The sequence below is a fragment of the Leucoraja erinacea genome, unplaced genomic scaffold (assembly GCF_028641065.1).
Source record: "Leucoraja erinacea ecotype New England unplaced genomic scaffold, Leri_hhj_1 Leri_330S, whole genome shotgun sequence".
In the NCBI taxonomy this organism is placed as follows: domain Eukaryota; kingdom Metazoa; phylum Chordata; class Chondrichthyes; order Rajiformes; family Rajidae; genus Leucoraja; species Leucoraja erinaceus.
This window is the reverse complement of record NW_026576231.1, coordinates 124,164-141,360: the sequence shown is the minus strand read 5'-3', so window position 1 is coordinate 141,360 and position 17,197 is coordinate 124,164. Positions and strand designations below refer to the sequence as shown.

Genomic DNA, 17,197 nt, shown 5'->3' with positions numbered 1-17,197 from the left:
CGAAGGTCCGAATTGCCTCTCGGCACCTAAGTCATGTTTCTGGTCTCTGGTGAAAAAAGGTATGACACAATATGGAGAGGAATTCAGCGGGTCAGGCAGCATCTGTGGTATGAAAAAAAGGTAGACGGTAGGACCATATGTGGGGAACTCAGCGGGGTCAGGCAGCATAGTGTGTTGAAAAAGGTAGACACTATATGCTGGAGGAACTCAGCGGGTCAGGCGGCAATTTCATCTCTGGAGAAAAAAGTTACACACAAAATTGCTGGAGAAACTCAGCGGGTCAGGCAGCATCTCTGGAGAAAAAGGGTACACACCATGCAAAAAGCGTGGAGTCAAACGAGCAGCAGGTGAGACACGCACATCCATGAACTCAGAGTGAACGAGAAGGAATGGGCGACCTTTTGGGTCGAGACTCTTCTTCAAGACTGATGTCCGGGGTGGGGTGGGGGGGGTCTCTGGAGAAAAAGTTGGGTGTTTGGGTTGGGTCCCTTCTATCAGACTGTATAGACCAGTGGTTTCCCAACGTGGGGCGTACACCCCACAGGGGGGCAATTTGATTTTTAAGGGGGGCATATGAGCGCCATAACTGAGGAGGTCTGGGTCCAATTATTTCGATTTTTTATTTTTTAGGATTTTCCATCAGTTGTAGTTTGTAGTTTATGTTTCAGATGTTATTTGTTGAGTAAAATTGAGTTATTTTTTGTGGGTAAAAAAAGGTCTTTTATTGTGTAGTTATTACAACCACTCAGGTATTGGCGTTTATAAGCTTCTTTCAGCTGAAACGGAGTTCACTTTTTAAATTTATAAGAATTATATATCACCACATGTGGGGGGGGGGAATCAGGATTTTAGAGGTGATTAGGTGGGGCATGGCCAAAAAAAGGTTGGGAACCACTGGATATAGACGACTGATGGATGGTCTGGAACTCCCCAATTTACAAGATCAGTCAGTCAGTCAATTTTATTTGTATAGCATATTTAAAAACAACTCACGGTTGACAAGTGCTGTACATGAGTGCAGATACTAATGTGCTACCACACGTACAGTGGTACACAGACCTAAACATAGACACACAAACTGTTTACCAGTGCCCCCTCCGGCAGGGCCTCAAAAACGTGAGGGTAGTGACAGTACTGAGTTGGATGATCAGCCATGATCATAATTGAATAATGTGCGGTGCATGCTCGAAGGGGCCGAATGGCCTCTACTCCTGCACCTAATTTCTATGTTTCTATCTCTGGTGAAAAAGTTACACACAATATGCTGGGAGGAACTCAGCGGGTCGGCAACATCACTGGAGAAAAAAAGTGATGGGATTTTAAAATTTAAAATCGAGGTTGTTTTTAGAGCCAACTCGATTTAAAGCAGCCGATCGGAGGGGGGTGCAGTTCTGATGAGGAGAGGGATGCTGTTCCACAGTCCTAGGTGTTTTGAATGGCCGGCATCACTCACCTTTCTCATGAAATAGTTTCTTTCATTTTCTTTTTCTTTTTGGTGGAGGGACGGCGTCCTCTTTCTGCTTCTTCTCTTCCCTCCTTTAGCGGCAGTCTTTAGGGGAGGAGCACCACAGGTTAGTGACATATTCAACAACCTAGTTGGACATTTGAGGCAGCCTTCAGTCATTCAACTATCCTGCAAACGTCGCATCACCAACATGCGCCACACTAACTGCAAGCTCTGAAGTTGGAAATGTGAATGAAAGGAGGGGTTTCGGCCCGAAACGTTACCCATTTTCCTTCGCGAAAAATCCATAGATGCTGCTGAAAGGTGTCACACACGCTGAGTTTCTCCAGCATTTTTTGTGTAAAAGCTTCTCTACAAAAGGGGCAGCATATTGGCGCAGGAGTAGAGTTGCTGCCTTACAGCGCCAGACGCATAGAAAATAGAAAATAGGTGCAGGAGTAGGCCATTCGGCCCCTCGAGCCTGTACCACGCCATTCAAATGCATTTTCGTTGTCTCTGTACTGTACACGACAATGATAATTAAAATTGAATCTGAATCTGATTGAATCTGAATATGATCATGGCTGATCATTCAACTCGGTATATCGGCTGTGTACCTGCCTTCTCTCCATACCCCTCTGATCTCTTTAGCCACATCTAACTCCACTCTTAATCATATAGCCAACAAAACTGTGTGGCCTCAACTACCTTCTGGGCAGAGAGTAATTCCACAGATTCACCACCTCTGGTGTGAAAAGAAAAAGCTGATTTTTAGGTCATCTCGGTCCTAAAAGACTTCCCCCTTATCCTTAAACTGTGTGTGTAGCCCCTTGTTCTGGACTTCCCCACATCGGGAACAATCTTCCTGCATCTAGCCTGTCCAAACCCTTAAGAATTTTGTAAGTTTCTATAAGATCCCCCTCAATCTTCTAAATTCTAGCGAGTACAAGCCGAGTCCTCTATCCAGTCTTTCAGAGTCTGTACATATGACCGAAAGTCCTGCCATCCCAGGAATCAGGTCTGGTGAACCTTCTCTGCACTCCCTCCCATGGCAAAAAACATGTCTTTCCTCAGATTAGGAGACCAAAACCCTGTACGCAAATAATCCCTCAGATGTGGTGTAACTCAATACGGAGGCCTGGTTGGTTTGAACTACGGCACTAGTAACGGTGCTTATCTGTATGGATGTTTGCATGTTTTCCCCCACCCGTGACCTGCGTGGGGTTTTATTCGGGTGCTCCAGTTTCCTTCCCACACCCCAAAGAACGTACAAGCTTGTATGTTAATTGGCATGGGTAAAATTGTGAAGTGTCACTAGTATGTGTTCGTGCAGAGGATCGTCTGGTCGGCACAGACTCGGTGGGCTGAAGGGCCTGTTTCTGTGCTGTATCTCTAAAACCAAACTAAACTAAAATGTAAATCGTATATAGCTAGACGTCACAGAAAGAGTACTATAGCAGATGGCACTGTGAATACATCAAAGTCCTCAACCCTGAGCACAGGATCGCCCCAGGGTTGTCGTCCTCAGCCCCCTATTGTACTCCCGGTACACACATGACTGTGTGGCTAGGTTCAGCTCCAATTCAATAATTAAGTTTGCTGATGACACTGTGGTGGTGGGCCTGATCTCAGACAATGATGAGAGGGCCTACCGGGAGGAGGTGGCTGATCTAGCACTCTGGTGCCAGGAGAAAAGCCTCCTCTTGAACATCAAAAAAACGAGGGAGCTGATCATGGACTTTAGGGGGGCACCTCACCCGAGGACGTACCACTCCATTGAGTATAAATGGGGATCCTGTGGATAGGGTGAACTGTTTTAAATATCTGGGAGTCCACATCTCTGAGGATATGACATGGTCATCACACGCCTCAGCACTGGTGAGTAAGGCAAGGCAGCGCCTTTACCACCTCAGGCAATTGAGGAAATTCAGAGTGTCTCCGAGAGATCCTCCAGTGCTTCTACGCAGCGGCGGCGGAAAGCATCTTGTCCGGGAACATTACCATCTGGTTTGGGAATTGCTCTGCCAAGGACAAGAAGGCTCTGCAGAGAGTAGTGCGTTCGGCCGAACGCACTATGGGAACTTCACTCAACCCCCTGCAGGAACTATACAACAGGAGGTGCAACTCCAGAGCAAACAAAATCATGAGAGACCTCTTCCCCCCCTGCAACGGGCTGTTCCAGCCGCTACGGTCAGGCAAACGCCTCCGTTGCCATGCAGTGAGAACAGAGAGGTTGAGAAGGAGTTTCTTCCCAGAGGCAATTCGGACTGTAAACACCTTTCTCACCAGGGACTAACTGTACAGAACGTTTTTCCTTCTATTATTTATTATGTAAAATAATATGTGTGTTATGATTGTGTTTATAATTTGTTTGGTTGTTTTGTTGTCCGCGAGCATTGCCACTTTCATTTCACTGCACATCTCGTATGTGTATGTGACAAATAAACTTGACTTGACTTGACTTGTGCATGCCAGTTAGAAGCCTATTTGAATGAAAAAAACACTCATTTTGGAAAGACATGTTATAGGGAGTTACAAAGTCAATCAGTGTCCTCTGCTGTGAAAGACAGTACAGGTAGCCAGAGAATCCGGTGGCCGTCAGGTATGGAGCAAGTGTGACGCTGCGCTTATTTACCTTTTTCCTTTTCTTCTTCTTTTTCTTCGCAAGTCCAGCTGCTTTGTCCTTTCTCTCATCTAAAAGCACTTCTGCGGGACAAAAATAGTATGTTTTGTGATCAAAGCGGATTAAACGCGTTAAGCCTTTGCATTAGTCCCTCCAGCGAATGGTATGTTAGCTTTCATAGCAAAAGGATTTGAGTATAGGAGCAGGGAGGTTCTACTGCAGTTGTACAGGGTCTTCGTGAGACCACACCTGGTGTATTGCGTACCCTTGTGGTCTCCAAATCTGAGGAAGGACATTATTGCCATAGAGGGAGTGCAGAGAAGGTTCACCAGACTGATTCCTGGGATGTCAGGACTGTCTTATGAAGACAGACTGGATAGACTTGGTTTATACTGTCTAGAATTTAGGAGATTGAGAGGGGGTCTTATAGAAACTTACAAAATTCTTAAGGGGTTGGACAGGCTAGATGCAGGAAGATTGCTCCCGATGTTGGGGAAGTCCAGGACAAGGGGTCACAGCTTAAGGATAAGGGGAAAATCCTTTAAAACCGAGATGAGAAGAACTTTTTTCCACACAGAGAGTGGTGAATCTCTGGAACTCTCTGCCGCAGAGGGTAGTCGAGGTCAGTTCATTGGCTATATTTAAGAGGGAGTTAGATGTGGCCCTTGTGGCTAAAGGGATCAGGGGGTATGGAGAGAAGGGAGGTACATGATACTGAGTTGGATGATCAGCCATGATCATATTGAATGGCGGGTGCAGGCTCGAAGGGGCCGAATGGCCTCTACTCCTGCACCTATTGTCTATGTTTCTATGACATCCTTGTGATTGAGGCAGTGCAGTGTAGGTTCACCAGATTGGTCCCTGGGATGGCGGGACTGTCATATGAGGAAAAATTGAAAATACTAGGCTTGTAATTTCTATGTTTCTTCTACGCCCTCTGCCCTCCGTATAGCCCCTGGGTCCTTTGTACCAACACAATGTCAATTGCCTTCTCCCCACAAACGATCCTTTTGTTCTCCCCATCACCTCTCACCCCTCTGGTTGATTTGAACCATCTCTTTCGAGTACACTACTAACCACGACTGTTTATCACTGACGGACGTATCAGGTCACCGAAAATATTTGCGGTGCTATGTCGCATTGGCGCGTGCGGTGTTTTTCCAAGTGTCGCAACTTTTGTTTTGTCGCCGCTGGGTTTTGCAATGTTCAAAATCTTTTGGCGACCCTGATGTGACGCCGGCAGTCGCCAAGTGGGACAGGCCCTTAACTTTAATTTCTGTAGGATCTTTGACCTAACATGTCCATATAACCATATTGTGGCGGCTCCTAAGGGTCGTGCCATTAAATCGCCCCGCGCGGCCTAAAATGGCCGTGGGACTTATCATCACCCGCCTGGGGCTTGGACATCGGGAGAGAAATTGAGAACAGGGGAGAGAAAAGACTTTGCCTTCCATCACAGTGGCTTCACTGTGATGGATGTTTGTGTGAATTTAATTGTGTGTATGTCTGTAGGACATTGTCTTTGTTTGTATGGCTGTGGAAACAACATTTCGTTTGAGTCTCACTGAGGCTCAAATGACAATAAATTTGTATTGTATTGTATTGTATTATACTGCCGAACCCCTCGGCACAGGAGTGGCGCAGTCTGGAGGCGGTCCTTAGCCGGAGGGTATAAAAGGCAGGGTTTGGGTGCCATCTTAACCTGGTTTCGTCTTCCCCTGAACCGGGAGGAATTAAAATAAAGTGCTTCTCAAACTTCAGACTACTTGCCTCATTCTGAGACCCACGCACTACATTGTGACCCCCGACGCTCCATTGGCATCATGGTGGAGACAGAACAAAGCCCCTACCTCCTCACCACGCCAGCCCGACCCTGTCTCTGGACGCGGTCTCCGTGAAAACTGCCCAGCTTCTGGACCACACGGCCGCTCATCTGGGTTCCAGCAGGCGGAGGCCCAGTTCAACCCTGCGGGGCATCACGGTCGATGCCACCCGCTTCTATTACCTGGTGGGAGCCCTCGACCCAGGATGCGGTGGAAGAAGTATCGGACTTCCTCGCAGCCCCCCCGGACAATGATAAATACCTCGGCCTGAAACAGCTCCTGCTCCAAATTTACGGACTAAGTAGGATGGAGCGGGCAGGTAGGATCCTGCATATGGTGGGGCCTGGGCGACCAGCGAATATAACAATTACAGCACGGAAACAGGCCCACTCGGCCCTACAAGTCCGTGCCGAACAACTTTTTTTCCCTTAGTCCCACCTGCCTGCACTCATACCATAACCCTCCATTCCCTTCTCATCCATATGCCTATCCAATTTATTTTTAAATGATACCACCGTTTGTTTTCTTTTCTGACGTACCAGCTGAGTGTTACCAGCACTTTTGTGTTTTAACTTCAAATGTACGGCAACTGCACATTTTAATGTCGATTTTCATGATGGAATTTAAACTCTTTCCAGATCATGCCTCTGAAGATAGACAAAAATGCTGGAGAAACTCAGCGGGTGAGGCAGCATCTATGGAGCGAAGGAATAGGTTGACGTTTCGGGTCTAGACCCGAAACGTCACCTATTCCTTCGCTCCAGAGATGCTGCCTCACCCGCTGAGTTTCTCCAGCATTTTTGTCCACCGTCAGTTAATTAATGAAATCTGGAATTAAAAATAATTAATAAAGAGCAGGACGAAAAATGGTTGTGAACAACAATACTTAAGAAAGAAAAGGTAGACAAAAATGCTGGAGAAACTCAGCGGGTGCAGCAGCATCTATGGAACGAAGGAAATAGGCGACCCTTCTTCAGGCTACGGAGAGAGGAAAGGGAAAAGGAGACAGCCCGAGGGCTGAGAAAGGGGAGGAAAGAAAGAAAAACCTACTGCCTTTACATCTTTCAGCCAATGCGCCTTCAAACCCGTACCAATGTGGTTTGCTTTTTATTCGCCCTTAGGAAGTTGCTCAAGGAAGTTAAGCAGGAAACTAAGTGCTATTCTCTGCATTGTGTTTATTTCCAATATCCGGGAGCCGTAATGTTTTGCTTCTCCGGCGTGCATGAAACTGTTCCCGGCACACCCCTCCCATCCCACCACTCGCCACTTTGCTGTTCTTCATCTTTTGACACAATTTCCAGGAAATTCACACTCGACTGAAAAGCTTTCAGCACCACCCACTGTCCAGTTTAATAACTTCCTGCCGACAGCAGGGTGACCGATAACGAACCCAATATTCGAAACTATACCGATACCGAACCCAATATTCCTCACCATCGTCTTGTACAACTGCAATATAGCGTCCCAACTTGAATGAATGAATGTTTAAGAAAGAACTGCACTTGCGGGAAAAAATCGAAGATAGACAAAAATGCTCCAAGGGCCGACTAAGCCGACTCCTGCACCTATGTCTATTGTCAATTGGTGATTGAGGCAGTGCAGAGTCGGTTCACGAGATTGATCCTGGGATGGCGGGAAGTGTCATATGAGGAAAGATTGAAAAGACTAGGCTTGTATTCACTGGTGTTTAGAAGGATGAGGGGGTGGATCTTATAGAAACAGAGGCAGTGCAGCGTAGGTACACGAGATTGATCCCTGGGATGGCGGGACTGTCATATGAGGAAAGATTGAAAGGACTAGGCTTGTATTCACTGGAGTTTAGAAGGATGAGGGGGGGGGGGGGGTGGGGGGGATCTTATAGAAACATATAAAATTATAAAAGCTAGATGCAGGAAAAATGTTCCCAATGTTGGGCGAGTCCAGAACCAGGGGCCACACACACACAGTCTTAGAATAAAGGGGAGTCAATTTAAGACTGAGGCAAGAATTTTTTTTTTCACCCAGCGAGTTGTGAATTTGTGGAATTCCCTGCCACAGAGGGCAGTGGAGGCCAAGTCACTGGATGGATTTTAGAGAGAGTTAGATAGGGCTCTGGGGGCTAGTGGAGTCAAGGGATATGGGGAGAAGACAGGCACGGGTTATTGATAGGGGACGATCAGCCATCATCACAATGAATGGCTGGCTCGAAGGGACGAATGGCCTACTCCTGCACCTGTTGTCTACAAAGGAAACAACATTTAGTGCAAGATAAACTCCAGTAAAGTCCGATTAAAAATAGCCCTGGAGTCTCCAATGAGACCACTCTCTGGCCGGTGAGACTTCACTCTCTAGATTTAAAACATCTACAGATTTAATACTGAGCTTGCTAACAGCTCCCACATCTTCTGAACAAGTGCCAGGGAGCCATGAATAGTGGAGACAGGACTAAGGAAAAGCAGGCTGCATCCACTTACCTTCGTCCAGTTTTCTTTTCTTCTGCTGAGGACGGAGGGACAGGGGATCTTTCCTCTTCTCTTTTCTCTCCTGAAGAATGGAAGAGTTTGATGAACGAGACCCAGTGTGATTTCCACCTGCTAAGTCAGTCCCCACCCCTCCATGACTCCTACCAAGATTTCTAACTGGGACCTGGTGCTACTTCTCCTGATCATCACACAAGAAAGTACTATTCTTCAGGAGTGCGGGCAAAAATGCTGGAGAAACTCAGCGGGTGAGGCAGCATCTATGGAGCGAGGGAAGTAGGCGACGTTTCGGGTCGACACAACAACTGGCACATGAGGCTGAATAAAGGGCCTGTCCAACTTCCATGACTTAATTCAAAAACCTCTGCCAAGTTTAAAGGAACTTAAAAATTTTTTTTTTTTTTTAAATCAAGATAGTGGCAATCTACGAACAACTCTGACCTTCCACGACCAAGAACGGAACTCACTATCAAAACATGGAGGGGACGGGGGACACAATTTTTTGGCGGCCACGCCCGCATGCGCACGCTCACACACACACGCTCGAGGCTTCGGAGGCTCAATCCAGCGCTAAAAACGGCGATTTTAAAATCGGGATCACAAAGACTTGGGGCCTCTCAAAACATGGGGGGGGGGACGTGTCTCCTCTGGCCCTCCCGGGTTTTCCGCCCCTGTCCACGACTATGTTCACGAACTCCTACGAGTATGTCTACGACTTCCCATGGCTATTTCGATGCCCTCCTTACGAGTAAAAAGTTGCAATTTCTTTCATCCTGACCATTTTTTTTTTTTACTCAGGGACATTTTTCATCGGGCTGGAAAAAAACCGTCCCGACTTACCTGATGCCACGAGTACCTATGGCTAGCATAACGAGCCGATACGATATATCAACGAACTCCCACGGACTCGTTACGAACATTCTGGGAGTTTGAATCGAGGGGAAAACCCGGGAGAATTTGTGAATTACCTCGTGAAAGTGGGACAGGCCCTTAAGGAATCACACTATGGTAGGCTCTCCTGGCCCTACTTGACCAATGGGCTTGAAGACGAGGCATTTGAGCTTTTTCCTCACAGCACCACAGTTCGATCCTGACCTCGGGTGCTGTCTGTGTGGAGTTTGCACATTCTCCCCGGTTTCCCCCGACATATCAAAGACGAGCGGGTGTGGAAGTTAAGGTTTGTAGGTTAATCGGCCCTCTGTAAATTGCCCCTAGTGTGTAGGGAGTGGATGAGAAAGTTCGACAATGTAGAACTGGTGTGAACGGGTGGATCGATTGTTGGCATTGTCCACAGGACGGGTGGGGGGGGGGGGGAGCTCTGGAACACGGGACCAAGGGGAGGAGAGAGACCATGGAGGGGATCTCCGGCGTAGAGACCACAGGCCTAAAGAATTGCCTACACAAGTGAGAGTTTATACAGATCACATATCGGGGACTATAACTGACATCAGCCCTCAGACCAAACACGACAAGGCCACCATTCTAACCGCAGAGTGACCGACTCTACTGAAGAAGCCAGAGTACAATTTGTGACGTTACCTTGTATCATTGTTTTCGTCGTGATTGGAGATGCCGAAATCTTCCTGCTTTTCTTAGTTGCAGCCACTTTCGGGAAACAAAAACGAAAATAACCGTGTGAGTACAGCGTGAGGAGGGCGTCCATTATGGACAATAGTAGCAGGAGTAGAGGCCATTCGGCCCTAAGAGCCAGCACCGCCATTCAATGTGATCACGGCTGATCATCCCCAATCAGTACCCCTGTTCCTGCCTTCTCCCCATATCCCCTGACTCCACTATCTTTAAGAGCCCTATCTAGCTCTCTCTTGAAAGCATCCAGAGAACCGGCCTCCACCGCCCTCCGAGGCAGAGAATTCCACACACATGCAACTCTGTGTGAAAAAGTGTTTCCTCGTCTCCGTTCTAAATGGCCAACCCCTTATTCTTAAAATGTGTGTGGCCCCTGGTTCTGGACTCCCCCAACATCGGGAACATGTTTCCTGCCTCTAGCGGTAATCCATTGAAGGATTTTTTTCCCCCATCAACCTCCCACTTTTACCAATGCTTTATCCACCATCATCAACAAGCAACGTAGCAGTATACAAGAATCCAGTGAACCTCTCTCCTGTTTAACTCTAGATCAGGATCAGACCTTCCTTCTATGGTGAAAAATTCGGAGGTTCACTTCAACTTGGATCAGTTAATATGAACCACCATGTCACCTCCGTCATAGAGTGATACTGTGTGGAAACAGGCCCTTCGGCCCAACTTGCCCACACCGGCCAACATGTCCAAGCTGCAATAGTCTCACCTGCCCGCGTTTGGTTAGACCTCTAGGGGCCAGTGGAGTCAAGAGATATGGGGAGAAGGCAGGCACGGATTATTGATTGGGGACGATCAGCCATGATCACAATGAATGGCGGTGCTGGCTCAAAGGGCCAAATGGCCTCCTCCTGCACCTATTTTCTATGTCTATGTTTCTCTGTTTGGTTCACATCCCTCTAAACCCGTCCTATCCATGTACCTGTCTAACTGTTAACCTTAAGGGGTTGGACAGGCTAGATGCAGGAAGATTGTTCCCGATGTTGGGGAAGTCCAGGACAAGGGGACACAGTTTAAGGATAAGGGGGAAATCCTTTAGGACCGAGATGAGAAAAACATTTTTCACACAGAGAGTGGTGAATCTGTGGAATTCTCTGCCACAGAAGGTAGTTGAGGCCACAGTTCATTGGCTATATTCAAGAGGGAGTTAGATGTGGCCCTTGTGGCTAAAGGGATCAAGGGGTATGGAGAGAAGGCAGGTACGGGATACTGAGTTGGATGATCAGTCATGATCATATTGAATGGCGGTGCAGGCTCCAAGGGCCGAATGGCCTCTACTCCTGCACCTATTTTCTATGTTTCTATGATAATGGGGAGAAGGCAGGCACGGGTTATTGATAGGGGTCGATCAGCCATGATCACAATGAATGGCGGTGCTGGCTCGAAGGGCTGAATGGCCTCCTCCTGCACCTATTTTCTATGTCTATGTTTGGGCCACATCCCTCCAAGCCCGTTCTATCCATGTACCTGTCTAACTGTTCCTTAAACGTTGGGATAGTCCCAGCCTCAACTACCTCCTCTGGCAGCTTGTTCCATACACCCACCACCCTTTGTGTGAAAATGTTACCCCTCAGATTCCCATTGAATCTTTTCCCCTTCACCTTGAACCTATGCCTGATGTGGGCCTGTGGTTTACAAGCTGAATAGACGTTTGCCTTCAAGTAAACCAGAAAGACCATGCTGAAGCTGGCTAGAGAAACACAACAATGTAACAGGAAAAGTTTTTTCGAAAGCGTACCTCGTGAGATTCTCTTCTTTATGAGACATGCTGAACACCTCCTGCTCGTGCTAAATAAAACTGCTTTTGAAAAAGAAAAATAAAGAGCTGAACACTTTGCGTGAAAGAAAGCTTTTCATTCATTTACACACGTTTTAGTCCAATGACATAAAGAGCTTTACAGCAAGACACCATGGATAAATGAGTGATGATGACAAAATGCTGGAGTAATGAGCTTGTCCCACTTATGCAACTTTTTCGGCAACGGTCAGTGGGCATTGCAGGTCGCCGAAAATTTTCAACATGTCGAAAATCCAGCGGCGACCAGAACAAGGTACGACTCTTTGGGCGACTACTCACGCCCGTACAGGCTTCACCCCGCGACATGTCACCGGGGTGTCGTCTATATGGTCGTGAGTCGTCTCCTCAGTCGCCCAAAGAGTCGTAGCGTTTTTCTGGTCGCCGTTGGATTTTTAACATGTTGAAAATTTTCTGCGACCTGCAACAATCTATGACGGGTGCTGGCAGTCGCCGCCCATAACTCAGCGGGACAGGCAGCATCTCTTGAGAGAAGGAATGGATGAGGTTTCGGGTTGAGATCTTTCTCCAGACTCCGACCCGAAGCATCGCCCATTCCTTTGCAGAAATACAGTTGCAACTTGGCTTCTATTTTTCTACTTAACTAGACAAAGTGCAGACCCGTTGGGGTCTGCTCCCCCAACGCAGCCGTTCCCTACCCGTAGCCCCCACGGGAGACGTGGTCCTCCAACTCAAGCGGCTCAGGAATCAGCAGTGCGGCTTTTTTTAAAATGGCGTCTTTGAGGCGAGATGCGGGCGCGAGCAGCCGTTATGGTCGCTGGCCAGCAGGAGGCGACAAAATTAATGAGTGGGGGGGGGGAATGATTTTATAAAAATGTGTACATAAACACGACAAAATTTAATGAGGAGTGGATACCACACCTGGAGTATTGCGTACAGTTTTGGTCTCCAAATCTGAGGAAGGACATTATTGCCATAGAGGGAGTGCAGAGACGGTTCACCAGACTGATTCCTGGGATGTTCAGGACTGTCTTATGAAGAAAGACTGGATAGACTTGTTTTATACTCTCTAGAATTTAGGAGATTGAGAGGGGATCTTATAGAAACTTACAAAATTCTTAAGGGGTTGGACAGGCTCGATGCAGGAAGATTGTTCCCGATGTTAGGGAAGTCCAGGACAAGGGGTCACAGCTTAAGGATAAAGGGGAAATCCTTTAAAACCGAGATGAGAAGAACTTTTTTCACGCAGAGTGTGGTGAATCTCTGGAACTCTCTGCCACAGAGGGTAGTTGAGGCCAGTTCATTGGCTATATTTAAGAGGGAGTTAGATGTGGCCCTTGTGGCTAAGGGGATCAGGGGGGTATGGAGAGAAGGCAGGTACGGGATACTGAGTTGGATGATCAGCCATGATCATATTGAATGGCGGTGCAGGCTCGAAGGGCCGAATGGCCTACTCCTGCACCTAATTTCTATGTTTCTATACTTGGAATGAAAAGTGAAATCTCTCCCGAATGGAAAAAATCTCGGAGTTTTGGGTTATGGGTCTGACGTTGGCGTGGCAACGAATCAAAGGCTGGCAGCCACAAGTCAGAAAACACACACAGCCAGCCAGCCACAGAGTTTTAATATTATATAGAAGATGTCCCAATCAATGAAGGCAAACATGCCATACACCTTCTTTACAAGCTGTGCACTTGTTGCCACTTTCAGGGAGGTATGGACTTACACCTCAAGATCTCGCTGTACATCAGTGCTATTAAAGGTCCTATCATTTACCGTATACTTTCCTCTTGAAATTGATCTTCCAAAATGCATCACATTTGTTAAGACTAAATACAACCTGCCATTTCCCAACCCAAATTTCCATCAGATCTAAATCCCTGGGATGGCGGGACTGTCATATGAGGAAAGATTAACAAAACTAGGCTTGTATTGACTGGAGTTTAGAAGGATGAGTGGGGGGGATCTTATAGAAACATATCAAATTATAAAAGGACTGGACAAGCTGGATGCAGGAAAGATGTTCCCAATGTTGGGCGAGCCCAGAACCAGGGGCCACACAGTGTTAGAATAAAGGGGAGGCCATTTAAGACTGAGGTGAGAAAAAAAAAAAAAAAACGTTTTCACCCAGAGAGTTGTGAATTTGTGGAATTCCCTGCCACAGAGGGCAGTGGAGGCCAAGTCACTGGATGGATTTAAGAGGGAGTTAGATAGAGCTAGTGGAGTCAAGGGATATGGGGAGAAGGCTGGCATGGATTGGGGACGATCAGCCATGATCACAATGAATGGCAGTGCTGGCTCGAAGGGCCGAATGGCCTCCTCCTGTACCTATTTTCTATGCTTCTATACCCTGCTGTATCCTTTGACAATCTTCCCCATTATCCACAACTCAATCAATCTTCTTCTGGAAATTTAGTCCCTAGCCGCAGAATATTGTGACAGAGATCAGCGCAGTGGTGCAATGGTAGAGTTGCTGCCTCATGCCCCTGTCCCACTTAGGAAACCTGAACGAAAACCTCTGGAGACCAAGGTTTCCGTGCGGTTGCCGGAGGTTGCAGGTAGTGGAAGCAGGTAGGGAGACTGACAAAAACCTCCGGGAACCGCACGGAAACCTTGGGTGGGGCGCAAAGTCTCCAGAGGTTTCCGTTCAGGTTTCCTAAGTGGGACGGGGGCATTACAGCGGCAGAGACCCAGGTTCGATCCTGACTACGGGTGCAGCTTGTACAGAGTTTGTATGTTCTCCCCGTGACCACACGAGTTCCTCCAGGCACTTAAAACAAGAATCAAGAAAGCAGCTACATACACGACCTATGAACTCTTTTCTTCTTTGTCCGAATCACGGAGCCTTGGTCCAAGTCCATTGGCAGTTGTTTCTTCCCAGGGGCAGCTTTTAAGCACAAAGAGACAAATTAGAACGTAACAAGAATACTTTGGAGAACACTCAATCTGCCCACGATGGAGTGAGGCTCGATGAAGATTGCAACCTCTACGGCACGGAGGCGCAGCGGGTAGAGCTGCTGCCTCACAGCACCAAAGACCCAGGTTCCATCCCGACTGTCTCCTCAGATCCTGGTGAACTTCTACCGCTGCACCATCGAGAGCATCCTTACCAACTGCATCACAGTATGGTATGGCAACTGCTCTGTCTCCGACCGGAAGGCATTGCAGAGGGTGGTGACAATTGCCCAACGCATCACCGGTTCCTCGCTCCCCTCCATTGAGTCTGTCCAAAGCAAGCGCTGTCTGCGGAGGGCGCTCAGCATCGCCAAGGACTGCTCTCACCCCAACCATGGACTGTTTACCCTCCTACCATCCGGGAGGCGCTACAGGTCTCTCCGTTGCCGAACCAGCAGGTCGAGGAACAGCTTCTTTCCGGCGGCTGTCACTCTACTCAACAACGTACCTCGGTGACTGCCAATCACCACCGCCCCCCCCCCCCCCCCCCGACACTTATTATTATTTATTCAAATCATTTGCTATGTCGCTCTTCAAGGGAGATGCTAAATGCATTTCGTTGTCTCTGTACTGTACACTGACAATGACAATTAAAATTGAATTGAATTGAATCTACGGGTGCTTGTCTGTACATTCTCCCCGTGTGTTTTTCTCCGAGATCTTCAGTTCCCTCCCTCCCACACTCCAAAGACGTGCAGGTTTGTAGGTTAATTGGCTTGGTGTGGTGGTAAATTGTCCCCAAGTGTTAGTGTGCGGGGATCGCTGGCCGGCACGGACTCAGTGGGCCGAAGGGCCTGTTTCAGTGCTGTATCTCGAAACTAAACCAATAAATTCAAGGCATTTTCACCAAGGAAATGCAGTGAGTTGAGGATAGTTATGGGTTTTTTGTGATATATACTGTATCAGCTACGTGCGGTAGATAGCATGCTTATCACAATTGGTTGACAAGGGAGTTATCCGATAATCATTTTAACATTGGCGGTTACTGGATTCAGCCTAAAATAAATCTTTTATTTGATGCCCATGCATGTCAATAGACAATAGATGCAGAAGGAGGTCATACGGCCCTTCAAGCTAGCACCATCATTCAATGTGATCATCCCCAATCAGTACCCCGTTCCTGCCTTCTCCTCATATCCCCTGACTCCGCTATCTTTAAGAGCGCTATCTAGCTCTCTCTTGAGAGTGTCCAGAGAACGGGCCTCCACCGCTCTCCGAGGCAGGGAATTCCACACTCACAACTCTGTGTGAAAAAGTGTTTCTTCATCTCCTTTTTAAATGGCTTACCGCTTATTCTTAAAGTGTGTGTGGCCCCTGGTTCTGGACTCCCCCAACATCGGGAACATGTTTCCTGTCCTCCAGAGATGCTGCCTGACCCGCTGAGTTACTCCAGCACTTTGTGTTTTATCCATTTAATGTAGTGTAGTGTTGGTTTTCCCAAGTAGCATGGGACATACAACAGAAAGCAGAAAATAGGTGAGTAAAGTTATCAAACTATGAAGACAGGGAAGGCTGAAGAGGAGATGAAGCAATGCGATGGATAGGCTTGTGGGAAAATAGGAGCTGTTAGAGGGAATCTCTGACTGAACCTAATGAAGAAGAACCTAACTATTCATCGAGGGGATCTATCGCAGTCGCTTCCATCGAGGGGATCTATCGCAGTCGCTGCCTCAAAAAGGCTGGCAGTATCATCAAATCAAAGACCCACACCATCCTGGCCACGCACTCATCTCCCTCCTACCTTCAGGTAGAAGGTACAGGAGCCTGAAGACTGCAACAACCAGGTTCAGTAATAGCTACTTCCCCACAGCCATCAGGCTACTAAACCTGGCTCGGACAAAACTTTGATTATTAATAGCCAATTATCTGTTATTTGCACTTTATCAGTTTATTTATTCATGTGTGCATGTATATTTATATCATAGTATATGGACACACTGATCTGTTTTGTAGTAAATGCCTACTATGTTCTGTTGTGCTGAAGCTAAGCAAGAATTTCATTGTCCTAGACAGGGACACATGACAATAAACTCACTTGAACTTTCTTCTTGTCTTCTTGGTTTCTTGGTCCTCCAAAATATTCCAAATGGAATTTAAACTGGAGGTGGTGAACTATATTCCACATGGAATTTAAACTGGAGGTGGTGAACTATATTCCACATGGAATTTAAACTGGAGATGGTGAACTATATTCCACATGGAATTTAAACTGGAGGTGGTGAACTATATTCCACATGGAATTTAAACTGGAGGTGGTGAACTATATTCCACATGGAATTTAAACTGGAGATGGTGAACTATAAACTTGAACTACATGTTAACTGTGGCTGTCAATAAAGATTAATTTAGCCAACATACTTGTCAAAGGTCCCTGAATCTTCTCCGGTCGATGCAACCGCAAGGCGTGGCCCAACAATTCCTCGCCATTATTCCGCAACGCTTGGTTTAAATCGTTTTTGGTGAGAAATGTTACACGGCCACGTTTTCTAAAGGTATGGTGAAAGGCAACAAACAAAAAACAGCAGTTATAGATACATG

General features: G+C 47.1%; 1 protein-coding gene across 1 annotated transcript in view; it reads right to left on the bottom strand.

The window, feature by feature from the left end:
• Nucleotides 1-4,094: 4,094 nt before the first annotated feature.
• Nucleotides 4,095-17,197, bottom strand: part of LOC129693526 (uncharacterized) — a 54,120-nt gene continuing 41,017 nt past the window's right edge. The window contains exons 15-20 of the mRNA XM_055630333.1: nt 17,018-17,145; nt 14,508-14,591; nt 11,687-11,746; nt 9,889-9,954; nt 8,344-8,413; nt 4,095-4,150 (exon numbers count right to left, since the gene is read on the bottom strand). Of these exons, the coding sequence (XP_055486308.1) occupies nt 4,135-4,150; nt 8,344-8,413; nt 9,889-9,954; nt 11,687-11,746; nt 14,508-14,591; nt 17,018-17,145 (424 nt within the window). The 3' untranslated portion in view covers nt 4,095-4,134. The remainder of the gene's footprint in view (nt 4,151-8,343; nt 8,414-9,888; nt 9,955-11,686; nt 11,747-14,507; nt 14,592-17,017; nt 17,146-17,197) is intronic.